The sequence below is a fragment of the Falco cherrug genome, chromosome 3 (genome assembly GCF_023634085.1).
Source record: "Falco cherrug isolate bFalChe1 chromosome 3, bFalChe1.pri, whole genome shotgun sequence".
Lineage (NCBI taxonomy): Eukaryota > Metazoa > Chordata > Aves > Falconiformes > Falconidae > Falco > Falco cherrug.
In genome coordinates this window covers 56,420,632-56,439,748 of record NC_073699.1, presented here as the reverse complement: position 1 = coordinate 56,439,748, position 19,117 = coordinate 56,420,632, and the positions used below count along the sequence as shown (strand labels likewise).

The window sequence follows — 19,117 nt, the reverse complement described above, 5'->3', positions numbered from 1 at the left end:
ATCATTTGAAGACGGTTTTAACTTTTGCCTTTCTTCTGTTGTTGGGAACCTCCCTTCATGCCCATGACCTTTCAAAGAGAAGAGCCTTGCAAGAACGGTAGCTGATTCTCTCAGCTGCCTTGGGTGCAGGCCATTGGGTCCCATGGACTTTTATAGGTGAAGTCCTCTGAAGTAATCTCTGCCTTATTCTCACCTGCTCTTGACAGGTCTCCTCCTTTAACTCATTCACTAAGCACAGAGGAAAGGGAGACCTAGTTAGTGAAGAATAAAGCAAAGAAAGCATTGGGTACCTTGTCCACAACTGCTGTCACTGGATCACCAGCCCCATTTAGCAGAGTGCCTACATTTTTCTTGTTCAGCATTTTACTGTTAACGGGGTGGCTGAAGTTCTTCACGTTGTTCTTGTGTCCTTTACGGGCATCAGTTGTAGGTGACCTTTGGTTTTCTTAACATCATACTTATGTGGTCAGACAACATTTCTAAATTCCTCCTTTGTAGCCTGTCCCTTTTTCAAACTCCTCCACACTGCCTTTTTGCGTTGTAGCTTCCCTGGTTAGCCAGTGTCCTCATATATCTACTTGTTTTCTTGAAAATTGGAATGGGCTTTTCTTGTGCATAGAGACTGCTGTCCTTACAGGTCTGCAGGTTCCCTGAGCTCATTTGCTCTCAGACCTGCTTCCCATGGGATCCCACCTACCACTTTCCTGAATAAGCCAAAGTCTGCTCACCTGAAGTCCGTGGTCTGTACTGCTACTCTCCATCCTCACCCCCTTTAGGATCTTAAACCCCACTAACTCATAGTTGCTACAGCCAAGGCTGCCATAGGTTACACATACCTAACCAGCTCCTCTTCACCAGCGAAGGGCTGATGGAGCTGTGTGTTGCCCCTGCCAGCCCATTCAGTACTTGTGTCAGAAAGTTCTCCCTGACACTCTGCAGGGATTGTTGACTGCTTGTACCTGCCACGCTGCCCTTCCAGCAGATGTCATGAACACAGAAGTCCTACACAAGAAACAGGGTCTATGATCCAGAGGCTTCCTTGACTTGCTTAAAGATGACTACTTCATCTCCCTCACCCTGATCTGGCTGCTCTGCAACACACTCCTGCCACTCTGTCACCCATATCACTGGACTTGTGACTGCACAAGGAGCTCTAGCTCCTCCTGGGTGTTTCCTCAGCTGCATTTGTGCATGTGCACCTGAGGCAGCTGCCTGTTTGCCACATTTTATCGTTCCTGAGGCCTCTTCTGTTCCTGTTGCCCCATACCTTTTGCTTTAATTACTCTTTATGATGTATTTCCCTTTGTTCCCTAAGTCAGGATCAGAGCACTGCAGCCTCTCCTCCGCACATCTTGTCCACCCTCTCTTGCTTTGTTTCTTGCCCTACATCTTCTCAAGCACCCATCACTGTGGCTGCAGTCCAAAAAGCTGGTCGTGGGGTGTGCCGTGGTGTTACGGAGCTGGTGAGCTGCAGGCATGAGTCACAGCCAGGGCCTGCCAAATTCTGTGCACTCTTACCAAAAATAAATGAAATTGTGATGAGGAAGGGATATACCTTCTCAGCCCTGCAAAAGGCTATGGGTTTGGCACTTTGTGGAGTGGAAGCTTACCTGGAATTACTTGGGAAGTGGAGGATTAGATGGGCCACGCTTGTAAAGTCCTCCAAAGTCCAAGTATTTGGTTTGCTGTGCCTAGGGCTGGACTTGCTTGATTAGGATGAGTGGGACTTGCTTGATTAGGATGAGCTGAAAATGTATTGGTGATGCTTCTGCTATGCATAACGATTTAAAATGCTCTGTAACCAGCAGCATTAAGAAATACACATCTGCTCTTAACTGTAAAATTTAGTAAGTGGTATAGCAGCAAGTGCAACAATGCCTATATTTTACTGTAAGAGAAATAGAATTGTAATAATTTAAATCCTGTTGACCACTGGGGAAGTGAAAATGAGATCTGTTTTTAGCTTCAGCAGAATTCAATGTGTAAAAATGCTTACACAATGCAAAGTGCTTGACTGTTAGAAGAGTTGTTTTCAGACTAACTTTTCTGACCTCAATAGATAAGGATCAGCATTCAGGAGACAAACAGATAATTTATGTTGAAGTGTGCACTTGCTGCTGCTTATGCGGTGTCATTTTATAGATTTTGTTTTCAGGCCAATAGGTGCATTCAGATCAAAGAACATTAAAGACTTCAGGCCCTGGAAACTTGTGCTCTGTTATTTGGATACTGTGAATTTTTTTGGATGTGTCAATATTCAGCCCAGCCTACGAAAAGACTTGTCTCAGCCTTTTGGATAACTCTGCCAGATGCAATTTTCTCCCCAGGCTGAGCTGACCTGGATACGCAACATGCACAACAGCAGCGCCGAAACCCCGCACACAGCGGGCAGCTGTAACGTGACTTTGCCCACACAGCCCCCGAGCTCCGAGTTTTCGCTGGGCGTGTTGGTGCTGCTGGCTTTCCTCATGGTGTTGCTAGCTCTGGTCACCATCCTTGGGAACATCCTGGTGATCCTTGCTTTCATCATGGACAGGAACCTCAGGCACCGGAGTAACTATTTCTTCCTCAATCTTGCCATTTCTGACTTTGCAGTGGGTAAGTCACGGCTGTGGAGGCATGTCCTCTTGGTTTCCTTGGAATCTTAGGAGAAGCAACGGGGTTGATTTTCTGGGTGGTTTCTTCTAAGAGAGCTGTTTCCCGGCTGTGTGTCTAGGGGAAGAGTAAGGAATGGTGGAAGCTGCGTGAAGTGTTTTAGCAGCCTATAAGTTTTCACAAAGTGTGTTACAATGAAGATTATAACTAATATACGTATACATATCTGTTATGAGTTATAATGACAAATGCCTCCTTTTCCACATAAATACTTCTAATGTTGTTTCAGGAAAAATGAGCAATTTACTGTATGTGAGTACCAATCGAAGGGAAGAGGTTGTTTGCTAAAGTTTATGATTTACCTTTGCTCCTCCTGTAAGATTGTTCATCTCACACTTCAGAACATCCTTATATTTGACAGTGTAACTGTTCTTATTCAGCTATCTGTGGCATGTCCAGGTAAATTAATAACTTCTCCACACAGGGTATTACACTATGACAAAACATTTTACCACTATGACTTTTTACTGCCTTCAGCTCAATGCAGGTTATAGATCAAATGGATTGTTTGATGCCAGTAACAGCCTGCTGGCATCTTCCATCTATTTTCCTTATTAGTCCCCTCTTTCCAGTGCCATTGTAGAAGTCCAGGAGAGCTGGTGCCTGGAGGTGCCATGGGTCCAGTCCTGGTGGCTGGTGTCAGGCAAGGAGGTAGAAGCCTGACTGCCTTGTCAGCACTCCATCAGGGTTCAGGCCAGGGAAACAGCCAGTGCATCAGAGAAAGCCTGACAAGACCACGATCTTGTGGCAGATGTTCCAGCAAACATCTTGACTTGAGGCTAGCAAGGAGGTATTTCTGCACCCAAGGGCTTTCGTTTCAGGACAGTCACGGAAACCAGTGAATCACGTGGAGGAAAATAGCACTCATCAACCTACTCCACTTCTGGCAATACTGTCCCTGCTAACTGCTATTCCTTTGTCAGTGCTGTGTAGTGAAGTGCATTAGTTTAGTTTTAAAGATTTCCCTCCATTTATGTAATTTATAACCTGTGTGCCTAATTCTTGGGCTCGCTCCACGGGGCAGAAACCAAACGATGCGTGTGCTGGAGCCTTTGCTTTCCTGCTTCAGGCAGGCAATTTGCTAGAGCTGCCATTGCATTGCACAGGACTTCTGCAAAAGAATGTTTCTCCTAGTTATCTTACAGTTTACTCAAGAGATTTAAATGTCTACCTCCTCCATCAGTTCTTGTTTCTGGCTGGTGCCTTATAGAGTCTTAAATTCACCAAGAGGAAATGATTGGTATCGGTGTTATGCTGGCCTATAGACCATATAAATCTAAGACACTGCCTCTGGGATCAGTCAGAAAATGCTTTATTTTCTGAAGCTGCTGTGGTATTTTTTAAATTTCTTAGAAGGCTGTCATCTTTCCAGGCATGTGAATTGTGTCTTTTGCATCCACTGATTAGGAAAAAGGAGAATAGTTGCAAATATAAATGCTTAAAACCTGGTTTTTGCATCTGTATTCATAGCTAAAAGCAGTCATTACTTTTTGACATGGTGCCAAACATCAATCCCGTTGAAGTTGATAAGAGCAGTAGCTGTCACCGGCGACTATGAAAAATGAGTACTTTGTACAAAAGGATGTCGCCTGTATTTAAGGTGTATGTTAAAACAAGCCATCAGTATTGAAGGTTCTGTATGCTTTTCCCTGTCGACAAGACCGTCAGTGCATTGCCCAGAGATTTATTGTCAGTGGGCCGTATCAGCCTAGATATGCTTAGTAACTTCTAAGATCTTGATGGACATATTAAGAAAAGAATAATCTGAGGAGTTTAAAATGGATCTTGAAGCTGCATGTAGTTTTCTGTTTGTCTCTCATAGATCAGCATTTTCAGGAATGTAGTATCAGATATTGCACCATACCTTTGAAATCATATTAGTGGTAAAATGAAGAAGTTGCTGGCTTAAAAATAAACCACAAACATGACTTTCTTATAAAAGTACTTCAGTGGAAGTCCTTTTTGACAAAAAAACAAACATAACAAACCAAAATATAGTTCTGGAGTTAATCTCAGCTGGAGAACAAACATGAGATTAAAACAGCTGGGGAAGGGGAGAGGGTTTCGTACCTCTGCTGTGTCTGCTCTGACACTGGTACAAGATGTTTCCAGACACCATGCAGAGTGTCTGTCCTGGTTTTGGCTGGGATAGAGTTATTTTTTTTTTCCTAGTAGCTGGTACAATGCTGTGTTTGGGATTTAGTATGAGAATAATGTCAATTGCTTTTAGCTGTTGCTAAGTAGTATTTATATGAAGTCCAGGACTTCTCAGTTTCTCAGGCCCTGCCAGCGAGAGGGCTGGAGGGGCACACAAGCTGGGAGGGGACACAGCCAGGACAGCTGACCCCAACCCCAATATCCCATACCATATGATGTCATGCTCAGTATACATGGTTCAGTGTACTTATATATGTGTATACAGGGAAAGTTGGCCAGGGGGGCAGATCGGTGCTTGAGGACTGGCCGGGCATCAGTCAGTGGGTAATGAGCAATTGAATTGTACAATTGCTTGAGGTTTTGTTATTAAGTTTTATTCCCCTTTCTCTATTTGTTATCTCCCTTTTCATTACTTTCATTACTAGTAGTATTATATTTTACTTTTTTTCAGTTATTAAACAGTTCTTATCTCAATCCACGGGTTTTACCTTTTTCCAGCAGCTGCGTGGTACTGAGTTGCTGGCTGGGGTTAAACCATGACACTGTCCAACCTATTGCCTCTAGCTTACACACACTAACCGATCTCACAATAATAACCGACATTAGCAACATCTGTAGATGTGTTTTGGGGGAAATTCTAACACAGATAAAAAACTAGAGTATACAGTGATGAGGTTACATGTTAAAGTGCAACACAGTGCAAATATGCTGCAGCACTGATCATATACCTTTAGAGACTCTTAAGTTGGTTAGACTGCAGTTTTCTTCCTCAGCAGATCGTTCTTTGCTGATTTACCTTGAACTTATTCCCAACAATCAGTATATATAAATTCACTAAGATTTAATACATAAAGTCACTGTCAGATTTCATGAGAATGTAAGAATTCTGTACATAAATTACATATTCACCTTAATATATATATTTATTTTTTTAGCCAAGTACCAGAATAGTGTCTCTCTCTGCTTCCAGGAGTACCGTTAGCAATCTATATGAACCATATGGTGTCTTTGTGGTTGCTTTCCATAGGTGCGTTCTGCATGCCTCTCTACATCCCTTACAGCCTGACAGGGAAATGGCACTTGGGAAGAGGCCTGTGCAAGCTCTGGCTAGTTATGGACTATCTCCTGTGCACAGCTTCAGTGTTTAACATTGTTCTTATCAGCTATGACCGTTTCCTCTCCGTTACTAAAGCTGTAAGTACCCTGTTTATAGCTTCTCTGATTTTGTTGCAAGATCATTGGAGGGTTATATTCACCAACCATTCCCATGTTGGTGAGTAAAAGCCCAAATTTAATTGAGATAATAGCCCTCAAAAATATGCTGGTATGTGGAAATTATTAGATATTTGCAGCTAGATGTGGTGAGTATCCTGCACTGAGCATGCTCCAGCCCAGAGCCGGTCAAACAGGGCTGTTCTCACGACTGCTGCTGCAGGTTGGTGTTGTGCTACTGCTTGAGGGAAAGGAGGATGACGGGTGAAAAGGGTAAGGCAGGAGGCTGGTAAAAAGGGGCCAAGGAAAGAGGAAATTCAAAATAAGCTGGATTTGGGTTTGGACCTCAAATCAGGCATGGAAGGAAAAGGCAGTGGGGCTAGGGTAGTGACCTGAAACATGGTCCTGAATGGTCCTGGAGAAGATTGGGAGCAAGAACAAACAGGGCAGAGAGTAGGACAAGAAGCAGACTGCAGCGACTGTCTGTGGACATGTGGCAATAAACTCCCCTCAGGGCCTGGAACAGAACCCCAAACTTCAGATACACTTATGTCTCTGCTTTCTGCAGAGCATCCCACACACCATATGTGTGCTTTATCTCTTGGTTCATGCTAAGGATGGAGGCCAGCATTTCTCACTAGCCACACAGTTAGCTTGAGTGGCAGGGAAATGTCAGGGAGAGCTAAACATTCCTACCCCTTGGTGATGTATGAAAGTGTCAACATAATGTTGTATGAAAGAATTTAAATTTTATTTTTGTTAATTATAGTTATTTTTCTTCTAATAATCACCTTTTTATTACATTTTACTATTCTATGTTATTTTGTTTCATTTTAAGGAAAAATTCTGGGCAATCAAACACCAAAACATATCATATGTAAGAAACATTACACTGGAAAGCGAAAGATTCGGTATTTACAAAGCACAAAATTCAGAGCACAAATTAATTAAGACCTATGGGCATTTGTATGATAGTCCTTAATGACATTAACTCAACCTTTTGTTTTTTCAGTTGGATGTCTAAGCTCCCAGAATTACATGTTCACCCTGTCCTCCCGTGAAAGGGATGGAGCAGGATGTGAGATACTATGTATTTGTCTGTTTGCCACATGTAGTGGAAGATATGTACTGGCCCTGTAGTGGGGGGAAAAGGGATGATTTTGTGGTTTCATCAGCTAAAGGCTGCATTGCAGAGCTGGAATCTATTCCTACCTCCTCATGAAGTATGCAATAAATAATGTTCCCAAAGGGGGGTGTTAAATATGTGACACATTTTCTGTTGACCACTGTGAGGCATATAGTCCTACTTGTAAAATGCTGTAAAAAGCAATGCAGTTGTCATTGAATGAGAGTCATGCTCTGAAAAACTATACAATGTTAATTATTCTGGCACTTCAGGACCACAGGTGTCTCCAACAGGGCATACCAAATTATAGGTACTGATGGATGATCACATTTCATCACCTGGACCAGGACCCTAGCACAGTTACATTAGCCTATAGAGAGACACCCCTATGTTATGCCAACACCGATGAATTAAACATACTTGGATGAGCTTCAGCCGATCTGTGTATTTGCAGCTCTAAATTACCAGCACTCTGATGAGTTCCTCTCCTGCTGCTTTTCTTGGTTCTAAAACTTATCTACAGGTGTGACCACCTTCTTTTCTTCCTTCGCAGGTATCTTACAGAGCCCGGCAGGGAATAACATCCAACCCTGTCATCAAGATGGTGGCCACCTGGGTCTTTGCCTTCCTTCTCTACTGCCCAGCGATCCTCTTTTGGGAGCACGTGGCCGGACACAGCGTGGTAGCGCCGGATCAGTGCTACGCCGAGTTCTTTGACAACTGGTACTTTCTCTTGTGCGCGTCCACCCTGGAGTTCTTTGTGCCGCTGCTCTCGGTGACCTACTTCAACGTGCACATCTTCCACAGTATCCAGAGGCGCCAGCGGCACGGCAGCACGCAGGACTGTGAGCCTCCAAGGAGCAGCAGCTTGTCCTGGAGATTTTGCTTCTTGCCAAGGCCAGAAGCATCGTCTCAGTCGGAAGCAGAGGACAGTGTTTCGTCATTAAGAAGGTCATGGAGACCAGCAGTGATGGCTAACCGCCCATCTCCAACACAAACCAGCCCCACAGCTCTCAAAAAGGACTTTTCTGTTTCTTTCCGTTCAAGAACTGGGTCAAAACTGCAGCAGGACAAGAAAATAGCAAAGTCGCTTGCCATAATTGTGTGTGTGTTTGCCATTTGCTGGGCCCCGTACACTTTACTGATGATTATTCGTGGGGCCTGTCAAGGGAAGTGCATCCATAGCTCCTTGTATGAAACAACCTTTTGGCTTTTGTGGATCAATTCCTCTCTGAACCCATTTCTCTACCCTCTCTGTCATGTTAAATTTCGAATGGCTTTCATGAATATATTATGTCCCAAAAAGTTTGCAACATTGAGATTAGGTTCTTTCTAGAAGGAAAAATGAAAAAAAAAAAAAAAAAAGACTCAAGAGGAGCTGGATGAGGATGTAAGTAGCCACAGTTTGAAATCAGAATTAGTCTCTTCAAGGAAATTAGTTTGGTTAGAAAACCTAGATAAGCCTTCATGAAATATGTCCTCCATCAGACAGACATGCAGGCTCAATTTTGTGTACTTTTTTCCAGCTATTTCAACGGGCCAGTTAAGGGATATTCCCTCTGTCTGTCTTTCCCTAGCAGTCAATCCACATTATCTTCATTCTGGTTGTTGAAGATACTATCGTCAATTGCAGTACAACTTACATTTATGTTCATGAGTGGTAGTAGTTAAAAATACAGTAAAGGTAGGTATTTGCCATAAGGTCAATAGTATTCTAAAATTATTATCTTCTCTATTGTATTTCTTTTGAATAGTTTGTAGTACATTCAGAAGAATTTTTTTCCTTATCGTAAAACATCCAGTTAAGCTATGACTTTCGTTGTCAGGCACATAGCAGGATTACTTCCTTTCACCAAGGATGTTCAGACATCAGGGGAATACAGGGACTATTTTAAAAACTCAAGTGAAGGTGTTCTCTGCTGAAGATGTTAATCATGGGACACAACATATGAACAGAAAATAACATAATGCAATGAAAACGTGAAAGGAATATATAACTTTTAAGAAAAAAAAACTTAGCGGGAAGAATCTCAATGTTGATATTTTTAAAGTTTTTAAATGTTAGGAAACACTGATGGGTAGTCAGCCTTTTGGGAATAAACTTGCCCAAGATTCAGGTATGAAGTGCTGAGGAAGAAGGTTCGTTCTTGAACAGGCAGATGGAAACATAAACATGAGTTCAGTGTCAGGAGAATGATGGCCAGGGACACAGCCCTTATTTGACTGTCTAATCACTAATAATAAACTGCATTATGACAAATACAGCAAGAAGAAGTACTTCTGTTGGCATCGTCTCCAGACAGACCAGATAATTTTCTAGCCCAACCTGTTCTTGTTCCACTGTCATACTCAGCTGTTGAGGTGAAAAGTTCTTTCCTTCTACAGACTCTAGCCCATCATAATTTCCTTTGATCTTTTTTTTTTTTTTCCCCTGATACATTTCTTTTTGGACTAGCAGAATCTAAAATGTAAACTTCTGAAACCTATGGTGTAACTGGGAGGTTTACAAAAGCATATTGGCTTTTCTACCTCCTCTCCAGTTTTCTCTGAATGCACTTCTGGTTTGTTATTTAAACTAGATGCAATCTTTTTAGGTGATGCCTAAACAGCACCTAGCATTATAGGATCTTGGCCAATGAGTTGGGCTTGTAATTGCTGCTAAAATTCAACAGATATATGCAAAGCAGGTCAGGACACAAAACACAGAAGTCCACTACACCCATCTGTTTTAAGTGCAGCGTGTATCGGTTTTACCCTGCAAAGCTTTTGTCATTCTTCTAAAATGCAACCTGTAGAGTCAGTAATGTTGAACATGTGCAAACAAATACTTTTGTGTCAGCTTTAAGAGCAAATAGCTCCTTAATGCTTTATAAGACATGCTTTTGATAGTGTTAGCGATAGAGAGTGAAAGATCTCATTCTGGTTAGCTTATCAAAAAGATACCTACAAATTTAACTCATTGCCTTGTGTAGATAAGGACACATACTCTTGTATCTATGACATGTTAGGGGTTTTTTATTGTTCCTTTTCCTTGCTCCCATCTTTTGCTTGCTTCTCATACCAGCCTGGTCTCTGCCAGAACTGGTTGGTACAGGCCAGAACAACAGCTGAATGCTGGCATCAACAGGGACTCCTTTTTAAACAGCCTGAGACCTCATGAAGTCTGCAGCAGTGCCCTGTGCAAGGCCTAGGAAAAGCAAGTTGAAGTAGTTGAACCAAGATGCCGAGCAGACACCAAGCTCCTCTGAGGAGCAGTGGAACATGTAATGCTGCCTCCATTTGGGCTTGTTAGAAGTTGACAGATAATTACTGTAACTGGACAGTGCTTTTTGATGTAAACTTGGTTTTGGGAGCATGGGCAGATATTTCAGTAATACCTCTGCCTTATTTCTGGCACCCTTTGCAACTGCACCGGGAAATAAGTTGGGAATCTAGTTGCACTTGTCTCCCTCACTCTCTGTGAGCTATTGTTGGTAGGAGAGAGAAGGAAGAAAGAAGCTGATGGGCAAGAAAAATGGATTGTTTTAGGTGAGGGGCTAGATTAGTTTTTTTTTATTCTCCTGATGTAGAAGTTATTTCCAGCAAAGAAAGACACAGGATCTCTCTACATTGTGCTCCTTATCCTTCAGCCAGGCAGCAGAAGTATTGGGAACTGTCAGAGGGAAGGTTTAGTCCAAGAAGGTTCTTGTGGACCATGAGTCCCTGTGGAATTTGCACAACTAAGCTGCACTACTGACCTAAGTGCTGATGACATAAAAGTCTCCTTACACCTGATCGGAGCTCATGGTCAGTGCAGGTCCTGCAAACCATGTCATGGGGTCCATGCTGATGAAAGGCATCACTAAGGGCGCTGGTTAGAGGGGAAAGTGATACTGCTGTCAGTTGCAAATTTCACTTCTCCCTTGGATTGACAGAACCGTAAGGGACTTTTCACATAGGCATCATTTGGTAATTGAAAGTGCCCAGGCAAGTTCCTGACTTTCTTACACATTAAAAAAAAAAAAAAACAAACAACTGTTTCAAATTACCAGAGTAAAACTTTACTTTGAAGTACAGAATTTACTTGAAAATTGCTATGAAAATGTGTAAAGAAAAAGCTTTTATAAACAAAATTCAGATGTGTGTCTAAGAGCAAAAGCTAAAGTTGAATAAACTGTCATGCTTTTTAGGAGGAATCTGTCTGAATTCTGGAGACATGGCTTTTTAGTTTAATTACTGAACAACAGCATAGTCATTCATAAAATATCTTCTTTGGGCTCTGACAAAAGAACTGATGAAGAACCTCTTGCTGAGCAAATCTTAGTCAAGGACAATTGAGTTTTATTGCTGTTTGTGTGAGGGCCTTGTGGGTGTCCAATAGTCCTTAACTGCCACAACCATCCTCAACTGGACTCCCACCCCTGACATCAACCTTGGGCGCTAGAGCACCGTTGGGCTGGGGTGGTCCTGGCTTGAGCTACATGGGTGCCTTTAGGCTGCTCTCAGCTCTGCCTTTTGCATCTTTTTTGACGTTTTGACTGGACTTCTGAGATTGGCCTTAGACCCAGCTTGTCACCTCCTGTTTGTGTCATGTTCTCCCCCAGCCATACCTGGGGAACTGAAGTCACCTATAGTGGCATAATCTGTGGTATCACTTGTCCCTCAGAAAAGGAATCACACGAGTAGAGCAAATCCAGTCTGATCAGGGGCTCCCCAGGAGGTTCTTAGCTCTGCCTGCCAAGCATCTTTTGTCCTTTTTTCCCCAAAACAATTCCAGATCCCACCCTTTCCTTTTATTTTTTTTATCAGTGCTATCCTAATACTTCATTGTTGTATCAGTCTTCCTTTCAACTGCATCCTTCAAAGCTGTTTTTTTTTTCCTTACAGTCTCCCCATTTCTCATATTCCTACAGTACCTGGTTTCCCATTTTGCATCAGGTAGTTCGTGTTCCTCCATATTGTTGTAGTGTCCATAGATTTGCTGTGACACATATTTCTGTGTGCCCTGCTTGAGAGTTCCCTAGGGATATTGGTACAGCTTTTCCACTAAATCTATCACAGACCTGTTCTCACTTACACCACCTTTTTCTTTCTCATTTCCTGTACCGTAAAAGCATCTTTCTTTTTAAGACATCTACACAGAGATTGAAAAACCTGTTGTTTAGCAGTCTAAGACAACTATAAATACCTCCTCTTACCTTATGCAAACTTTGCAAACTTCACCAGTCGTAGCCTAATTGCTGTTAGGCTGGTGTCATTCTGGGGTAGAACACAGGGTTCTTGCACATCATCGCTTCAGAACAGGTCTCATCCCTAGTATTTCTAAAATGACACTGCTGCCTTATCTCACAAATGCCAAAACCTAACAGCCTGTGTTCCCAACAAATACAAGCAATCATAGCTGATTCCTTTTGATGTTGTGGAGGTTCTGGCACAGTATTTTGTAAGGGTTTTGAAAACTTAGGTTAAACATGATGTAAAATGCAAAATTTTTATTCAAGACAAAGTGTTTAAAAAAATAATCGACCAAGATCAGAAATGAAGACACTTTAAGCAAAGAAACACAACATATGTATCCAGACCAGAAAAACCCAATTCCTCTTTGGTCTTGTTTTCTACTTGTGTGCATTTAATTTAAAAACAATGTTTTAATTGTAGTGTTAATGAAGTAGAGTTACACCCCTAGTGTAAATAGGGTGAAGTGTTCTATAGTAGAGTGGCTGGATTTGTATATGATAAAACTGGAACAGCATCATATGTTGAGAGAGGATGAAGGCAAAGTTCAATTTTTACTGTGCAGAATAGACTGCTTTCTTGAACAGAGGGGAAATGAAAAAAGAGACTATCTCCTTCCTTACATTACTAAATCTAGGTATTGCCCTCTCAAGACTTTTCCCTTCAAGCCTTTTTTTCAGGATCTTTTTACTATACTTCATGCTGTATCAAACTTTCTTGCCTTTAGATGTTTGCACAGTGCTCTGATCTTCGTTCGTTTGTGTACTCGTTTTCTTTCCCTGTTAAACAGCTCTGCCTGACGTTTGTATCTTGGGTGTGCTTTTATTTTGGTAGGAACTCTCCCTTATCACTCTATCTTTAAAGAAGAGCATTCGTTAGACCTATGAGTTGCAATGAGACTTAATATAACTAACAGTGACACTTCACTGATGTGCTTTCTCAAGCTATGGAAACATTAAAATATCAGCTGCTCCCTTTCCCTGTTTTCTGTAGGACAAGGTACAATGATTTGTTTGTCCTCTTCCCACTGGTGTCTCTTGGTCACCATACCTAGCTCTGACCCAGGAAGCCACACGACCTCCCCCTGAAGCTCACATTTCTCACTCCTAGGAAGGAGGACAGTCTCACTGCTGTGTACGTGCCTTGTAAAGCAGGAGGCCAGCTTTCCCCAACCATCTGCAGTGCCAACTAAATGAGAAGCTCCTCCAGAGGGTGATTTAGAGGAGGGGTCTGACTTAATCCCCTGAGACAGCAGTTGAGAGGGCCTGTTCATCCCCGGGTACACTTGTGAAGGCAGGTGCTGTGAGTGCATCTGCTGCTTTTCCTTATCATAGCTTCTCACAGAAGCCTTAGTTTTGGCATTTTCCTCTCGCTGTTCCAACTGAGATGCTCCTGCAGGTGTCACTAGTGCTACACGGTATTTTTAAACCTTGCAAATCCGTGGGTTTTTCAAAAGGTGCCATTTATACGCACAATCCTGTATGATATGAATATGACACCGGCATCTTTCTGCTAAAAATTACACCGAATGTGTTACATTGCATCTAATATTTACGAAAATGTTAGAGGAAGGACTTATTACCCTGGCAAAGAAAAGAAGATTTTAGTCATGCAGATAATCATAAATCAGTGCAGGACTTCTTCCTAAGTTGCCCTGCGCAGAAATCACCCTGTGCTCTGCATTTAAAGCAGAGCCTTACATCGCCTGTGGAAGAGGAGAGTCCTGCTGAGCTGGGAGCAAGTCCTCAGCCTTGGCTCATTGAAAAAATGTGCCCTCTCCTCTGATATAAAAGGCTTTGTTCTCACGATTTCTTTAAACTATTCTAACTGCGGAGTGCTGCTCTAAAAGCTGTCCCATCCCTCCTACCCGTCCTGCTGTGGCTGCTGCTCCCGGCCCCGCAGTCCTGCCCCACTGCTGGCCTGGGCGAGGGCTTGTGCAGCTGCACAGGACAGTCAGTCTGTAACAATTTTCTGTTTGATTGGTTAGTTTAGGGTGAATTTATCACACAAGCACAGAAGCACTAGCTGCTGGTGTAACAGAAGAGGTGACAGCTCTGCTTTTGTCAGCAGCTTGCTTTTGGGTCAGCTGAAAGCAGTGATGAAGGCTTTGGGTATCGGTACTTGGATATGTTTCTCAGTCGTTTTCTACAGATCAGAGCTTTAGCCTGGCTGTCTTGGTAAACCTCCAGCGACTTTAGCAAAGTTGCGCCCAACTAGAATGGAGTCAGACTTTGCCTGATCGGTATGGTAGACAACTTCAAGGGGATCTGCTCAGCTGGGATTTTGGGGCAGAGGGGCTTCCCCAGAGGGACAGATCTCAGTTCCATTGCTTTCCCTGGCGTGCCAAGGGCCTTAGCAACTTTAGCTCTTTTGTATGGGGGAAACTGCCCGTAACTGTTGAAATTAGTGTGGTTTCCTGCTGAGACATTTACATTCAACTTATTCTGCTGCTTTTGACAGCTGACTGCAAGTACAGTCAGTCCTCACATATATACAAAGACAGTGTGTCAGTGCAAATGCCTGTGTTATAGGACATGAGCCAAATTAATTTCTGGAATAATGCCATGGAAGTTAATGGGTATAGCCTCTGGAGTTTAACTGTTTGCATTATTTGTATTTCAGTAACAATTTCTGGTGTATGCAGATCAATTAATTTCCAAATTGTTCTACTATTACTATTTCAGGCTAATTAACTGTCCGGCTTTTCTGGCATTATACTGACAAGCACACTGTTTATTTTCTGTTTTCTATCTGCGGGTTGTTCACACTGGTTCCCGTCAGAAAGCACTGGTTAGTTTTTTCATTATTATACACCAGGTTCCTTTGCTGTCTTCTGCCTGGGCAGCTGCCCCTTTGCACCAGACCACCGGGCTACGTGTATCCCGCCAGAAGCAAACAGCGCTGGCCTCTGACTCGCCTCCTTTGACAGCCTCACAGCTGGGGTTGCACCCTTCCTCTCCACCATGCCGGAGGAACAGGAAAGAGTCCTTTGAGGAGCTGTATGTAAATGCTTGTTGTGTTTGTTGGGGTTTTTTTATAAGGAATGGCAATATTATCTTTTGTAATATTCTTCCCACCTAATATGCAGGCTTATGTCTCCCTTGCTACTTGAACCTGTACATATAAGAGACTGAAGAAAGGAGAGTTTGAAACAAAATCGAGGCAAAAAGGAGCTTTAATTTCCTTCAGAGATTCTTGCCATGTCCAGAGCTTAGGCCCTGCTCTCTGTGCAAATTATTTCTTGTGAAGTCACTAGGCTTGTTGCTCCTTGGTATTGTGGGAGGGCACATAAGCACAGGGAGGAAAAGCAGGAGGCTTGGATTAAACTTACTGCAGCTTTTGAGCCTTAAAAGAGAGACCTGAACTCCATTAGGGAGCCAGCATGGAGAGCAAATCACCAAGGTATTAGACCTGCAAAAACATTTGATGCTGAGCTGAGGAGCCGCTTTGTCATTTAAAACATATAATAAACCCACGACCAACTCGGAGAGGGCAATGAGTTTTCAGATTGAGTCAAGGAGGTTTCTTCTGGTCCCTTGCTGAGCAGGACAGGGCTTATTAGGGAAAAAAACTCATGTCCAATTTGATTGGGCTCACAGGCTGAGATCAGTGGTTTTACTGACACTCGTATTGATAGGACTTTGGTTTTCCAGTGACACTGGGAGGTGGGAGGAGAATGACACCAAAACTGTAGCTCTGTTTGAGGGGTGTTTGTGTGCATTGTTCCTGCTGCACTGGGATGCTGGAGCCAGTACTATTGGTCAGCTCCAGGGGAGTTTTGCTACTCCTAATTCAGCAAAAATATTGTTTACTTTTTTTAACTTTTGACCTGGAATATTGAGCAATAAAATGCATTTTATGTACCAGTGCTCCAATGGATAAATATACATATTTTTTTGATGGATGAATAAAGGACACATAGACTAGCATATGTAGACTTCTGGCGCATCCGAATGTAACTTGTTGAATTGCTGTAGTTCTGCTTGAACCACACTGATCTTGAAAGGTAGAAAGGAAAAGCCTGAGCCGAATGGGGGATGTAAGGGAAAGTAAGTAGTTGCCTATTAAAACAGCAAACAGGCAAACCCCCTCTGGTTTAGGTAAAGATCTTGAGCTGTATCTGAATGTCTCTTCTCTCATAATTTCTTAGATGCTGTGAAGGACTAACTGAAGATCAGCTGAATCAATTACCACAGAGATACCTAGCAGACTTCTTTGGATGTATTTTTCATGAGAAATGGAACCAGCAGAACAACAGGTGTGATTCAGTGTTACGCTATATCTAGTTCTGTGCTGAAAAATATCTGACAGGTTAAATAAGGTCTCTCCCTGCCTTCCCCTCCCCTTCCCCTCCCTCTGCCCCCCAATTTGCTAGAATTTTAACTAAGGGCCTTTAAAAAATGATGCTAGTAACATGGGTGTAGTTTATTATATTGCTGGGTTTTAAAAAAATATTCCTGTAATTTTTTTCATGTCAGCTGTGTAAAGAAATATTCAGAGAGGGAAAAAAAGTGAGCTGGACTTTTGCACTGCTGATAATATCACAGCTTTACGGTCATGTCAGGGAGAGGGGACTACCTCACCCACAGTGGAGTAACTCAGCGTCTCTTGGCAGTGATTAGTATTCCTGGAGCAAGTCTGCTTATTCTTACACTTGAGGCCACAAGTGTTTGTGTAGGCTGTTGCCTCCTCTCCCTCTCCCTGGCCCTCCCAAAGCACAAATCACCAGTGTAAGAGCTCCCGTGCATGCTTTTTGGTGGACCTTGCGGTTAGGATCTTTTAATCTTGGATTGTCTCTCTTTCTTGTTTTAGGCAAGACTTTGCCTTGTCGCCTTTGACTGCCCTGCATAATTCCTGCCTCTCCTTGGCTTTTACCAGTTTAGATTTCTTAATTGAAAGGAAAGCTGCCACCATGGCACCTGAAGGGATGCTGGCTGAGCCTGTGGTGGGGAAGCAGCCTGCAAAAAGAAGTGCTATGCTTCAGACTGCTGCAGTGGATCTTGCCATCAGCTGTGTTCTGCTGACAGTCAGAGCACTTAGTATCCAATCTAGCTTTTGCAATCAGCAAAAAGGACTCCACAGCTATGAGATGAATTTGAAAGACATGCCCTGCCCCAGAGAGAGGGCAGAGATGTAAGGCAGGCAACATGGCACCATGCCCAGGAGACACCTTTCAAGAGCTGGGTACCCTGTCCATGGGGACCTGGATGGCCCAGCTTGCAGGGGCCCCAGTTCTAAATTATCTTTATGTGTCTAGGGCAGGTTTGCCTAACTTAAAATTTGCCTTGGGCTTATGAGTTCAAAGCTGGGCAACGTCCTCTGATTCTTTTGGGTTTTCATTATATTTCAGGCTTTACAAAAAAATAACTTTTTTTTTTCTTGCCTGCAAACTTATGTTCAGTTCCTGCTCCAATTACACCCAAAAGGTATACTTACTCCTCTTTAATACCTCCAATTAAGCTACAAATGCTGTCTCAGGAGGTTTCCAGGCTATAATCTGTTTATTTACTGGTCAAGAGTCAGTGTGGTTGAGGTGTTTGCTTGAAGGGCGAAGCAAAGAGACAAGGGCCAGCATGGAAGACCTCTGGCTGAGCACACACTTTGGCTAGGTCCTTAGGCTGTCCCATCACCCCTGTGCTGTTGGGGTATATGAAAGTGCTGCTGTCCCTCTTCTCTGCTGAGCCGTGAATTCCCACCACCCCCACCTACCACCCCTTGCAGTGTTCAGGGTGGTTCCAGTAACAGGAGCTGCTAGTCCTTTAAGGTCTCTTTTCTTTCCTTATTTTCCTTCTCTCATCCTTAATTGCCCTGGACATCTTTTCAGTGCTGGGGAAAGCAAAATTCTCTCTCCATCTGTGTGGTTTTGTTAACGGAGCAGAAAGAAGAAGAAAAGCTACCTCCTTTAGTGACAGGAGGAAGTACAAGTCTACTTAACACTGAGTAGGGAAAGTAAACTTTCTCTGGAAAATGAGGTAAGATTTGAAAAAGAAAGCAGAAGTCTAGCTGCAAGACTATTTGTTTCATAATAATGGTGACAAAGGTGCAATGTGCGACTAAAACCCCACCGAAGGAAAATGAAATGATAGAGTGAAGCTTCAAATAATGTGGAATGCATTCTTTACTCATAAAAACAAGCAACCCCAAAAAGCTATGGTGTCATTTTATTATTCCTTTTTGTAGCGGTCCCCAACCTCATAAATGACAGAGGGATCCCCAGGCTTAAAGGATGTCTACAATGCAGAGTGTAAACTCTCCCTGGTGTAAACTCTCTCTGAAGTTTTAACCTTTACACGAATGCCTTTGTGAAGGCAGCTGTGTCCCACAGTCAGTCATGACATTTCTAAAACCTCACAACTTTTTAATAATATAAATTTTATACTTTTATTTACATACTTAAGCTTAATACATATTGATCAGATTAATGCTTGATACAGTGACACAGGGAGTTTAAGTTCTTTTATTTTAAGGTCTTAGGTGAGGTAGGAGTTTAATGTGATTTAAGGATTTAGATCAGTAGGAAATAATAAATTGTCTTTAAATCTTTAACGCAGCTTAGCTGCAGCTTTGCAGGCTATCCCTCAGACATCAAAAATTTTAAGGCTTCCTCATGCAACAGAGTTTGTTTTCAAATCGAGCATGTTTCATAGCTATACATATATAGTTATACATTATGTCCCTCTCAAAGTGATCTATGACACTGAAATGGACTGTTAACCAGAGTTTGGGGTTTTCCCCTCAAACATTCATGAGTTT

General features: G+C 42.6%; 1 protein-coding gene across 1 annotated transcript; it reads left to right on the top strand.

The window, feature by feature from the left end:
* Nucleotides 1–1,077: 1,077 nt before the first annotated feature.
* LOC102059838 (histamine H3 receptor-like) lies at nt 1,078–16,227 on the top strand. Its single transcript, XM_005433888.4, has 3 exons — nt 1,078–2,598; nt 5,840–6,006; nt 7,704–16,227. Exons 1-3 carry the CDS (start codon nt 2,310–2,312, stop codon nt 8,484–8,486), a joined length of 1,239 nt encoding a protein of 412 aa, XP_005433945.3. The 5' UTR covers nt 1,078–2,309; the 3' UTR covers nt 8,487–16,227.
* Nucleotides 16,228–19,117: the final 2,890 nt, after the last annotated feature.

What these genes read in the sequence shown, in the direction of transcription:
- LOC102059838 (XM_005433888.4), top strand. Translation starts at nt 2,310, where the DNA reads ATGCAATTTTCTCCCCAGGCTGAGCTGACCTGGATACGCAACATGCAC. An exon ending in CATTTCTGACTTTGCAGTGG is followed by an intron (nt 2,599 to 5,839) that starts GTAAGTCACGGC and finishes TGCTTTCCATAG; the next exon opens with GTGCGTTCTGCATGCCTCTC. An exon ending in TCCTCTCCGTTACTAAAGCT is followed by an intron (nt 6,007 to 7,703) that starts GTAAGTACCCTG and finishes CTTCCTTCGCAG; the next exon opens with GTATCTTACAGAGCCCGGCA.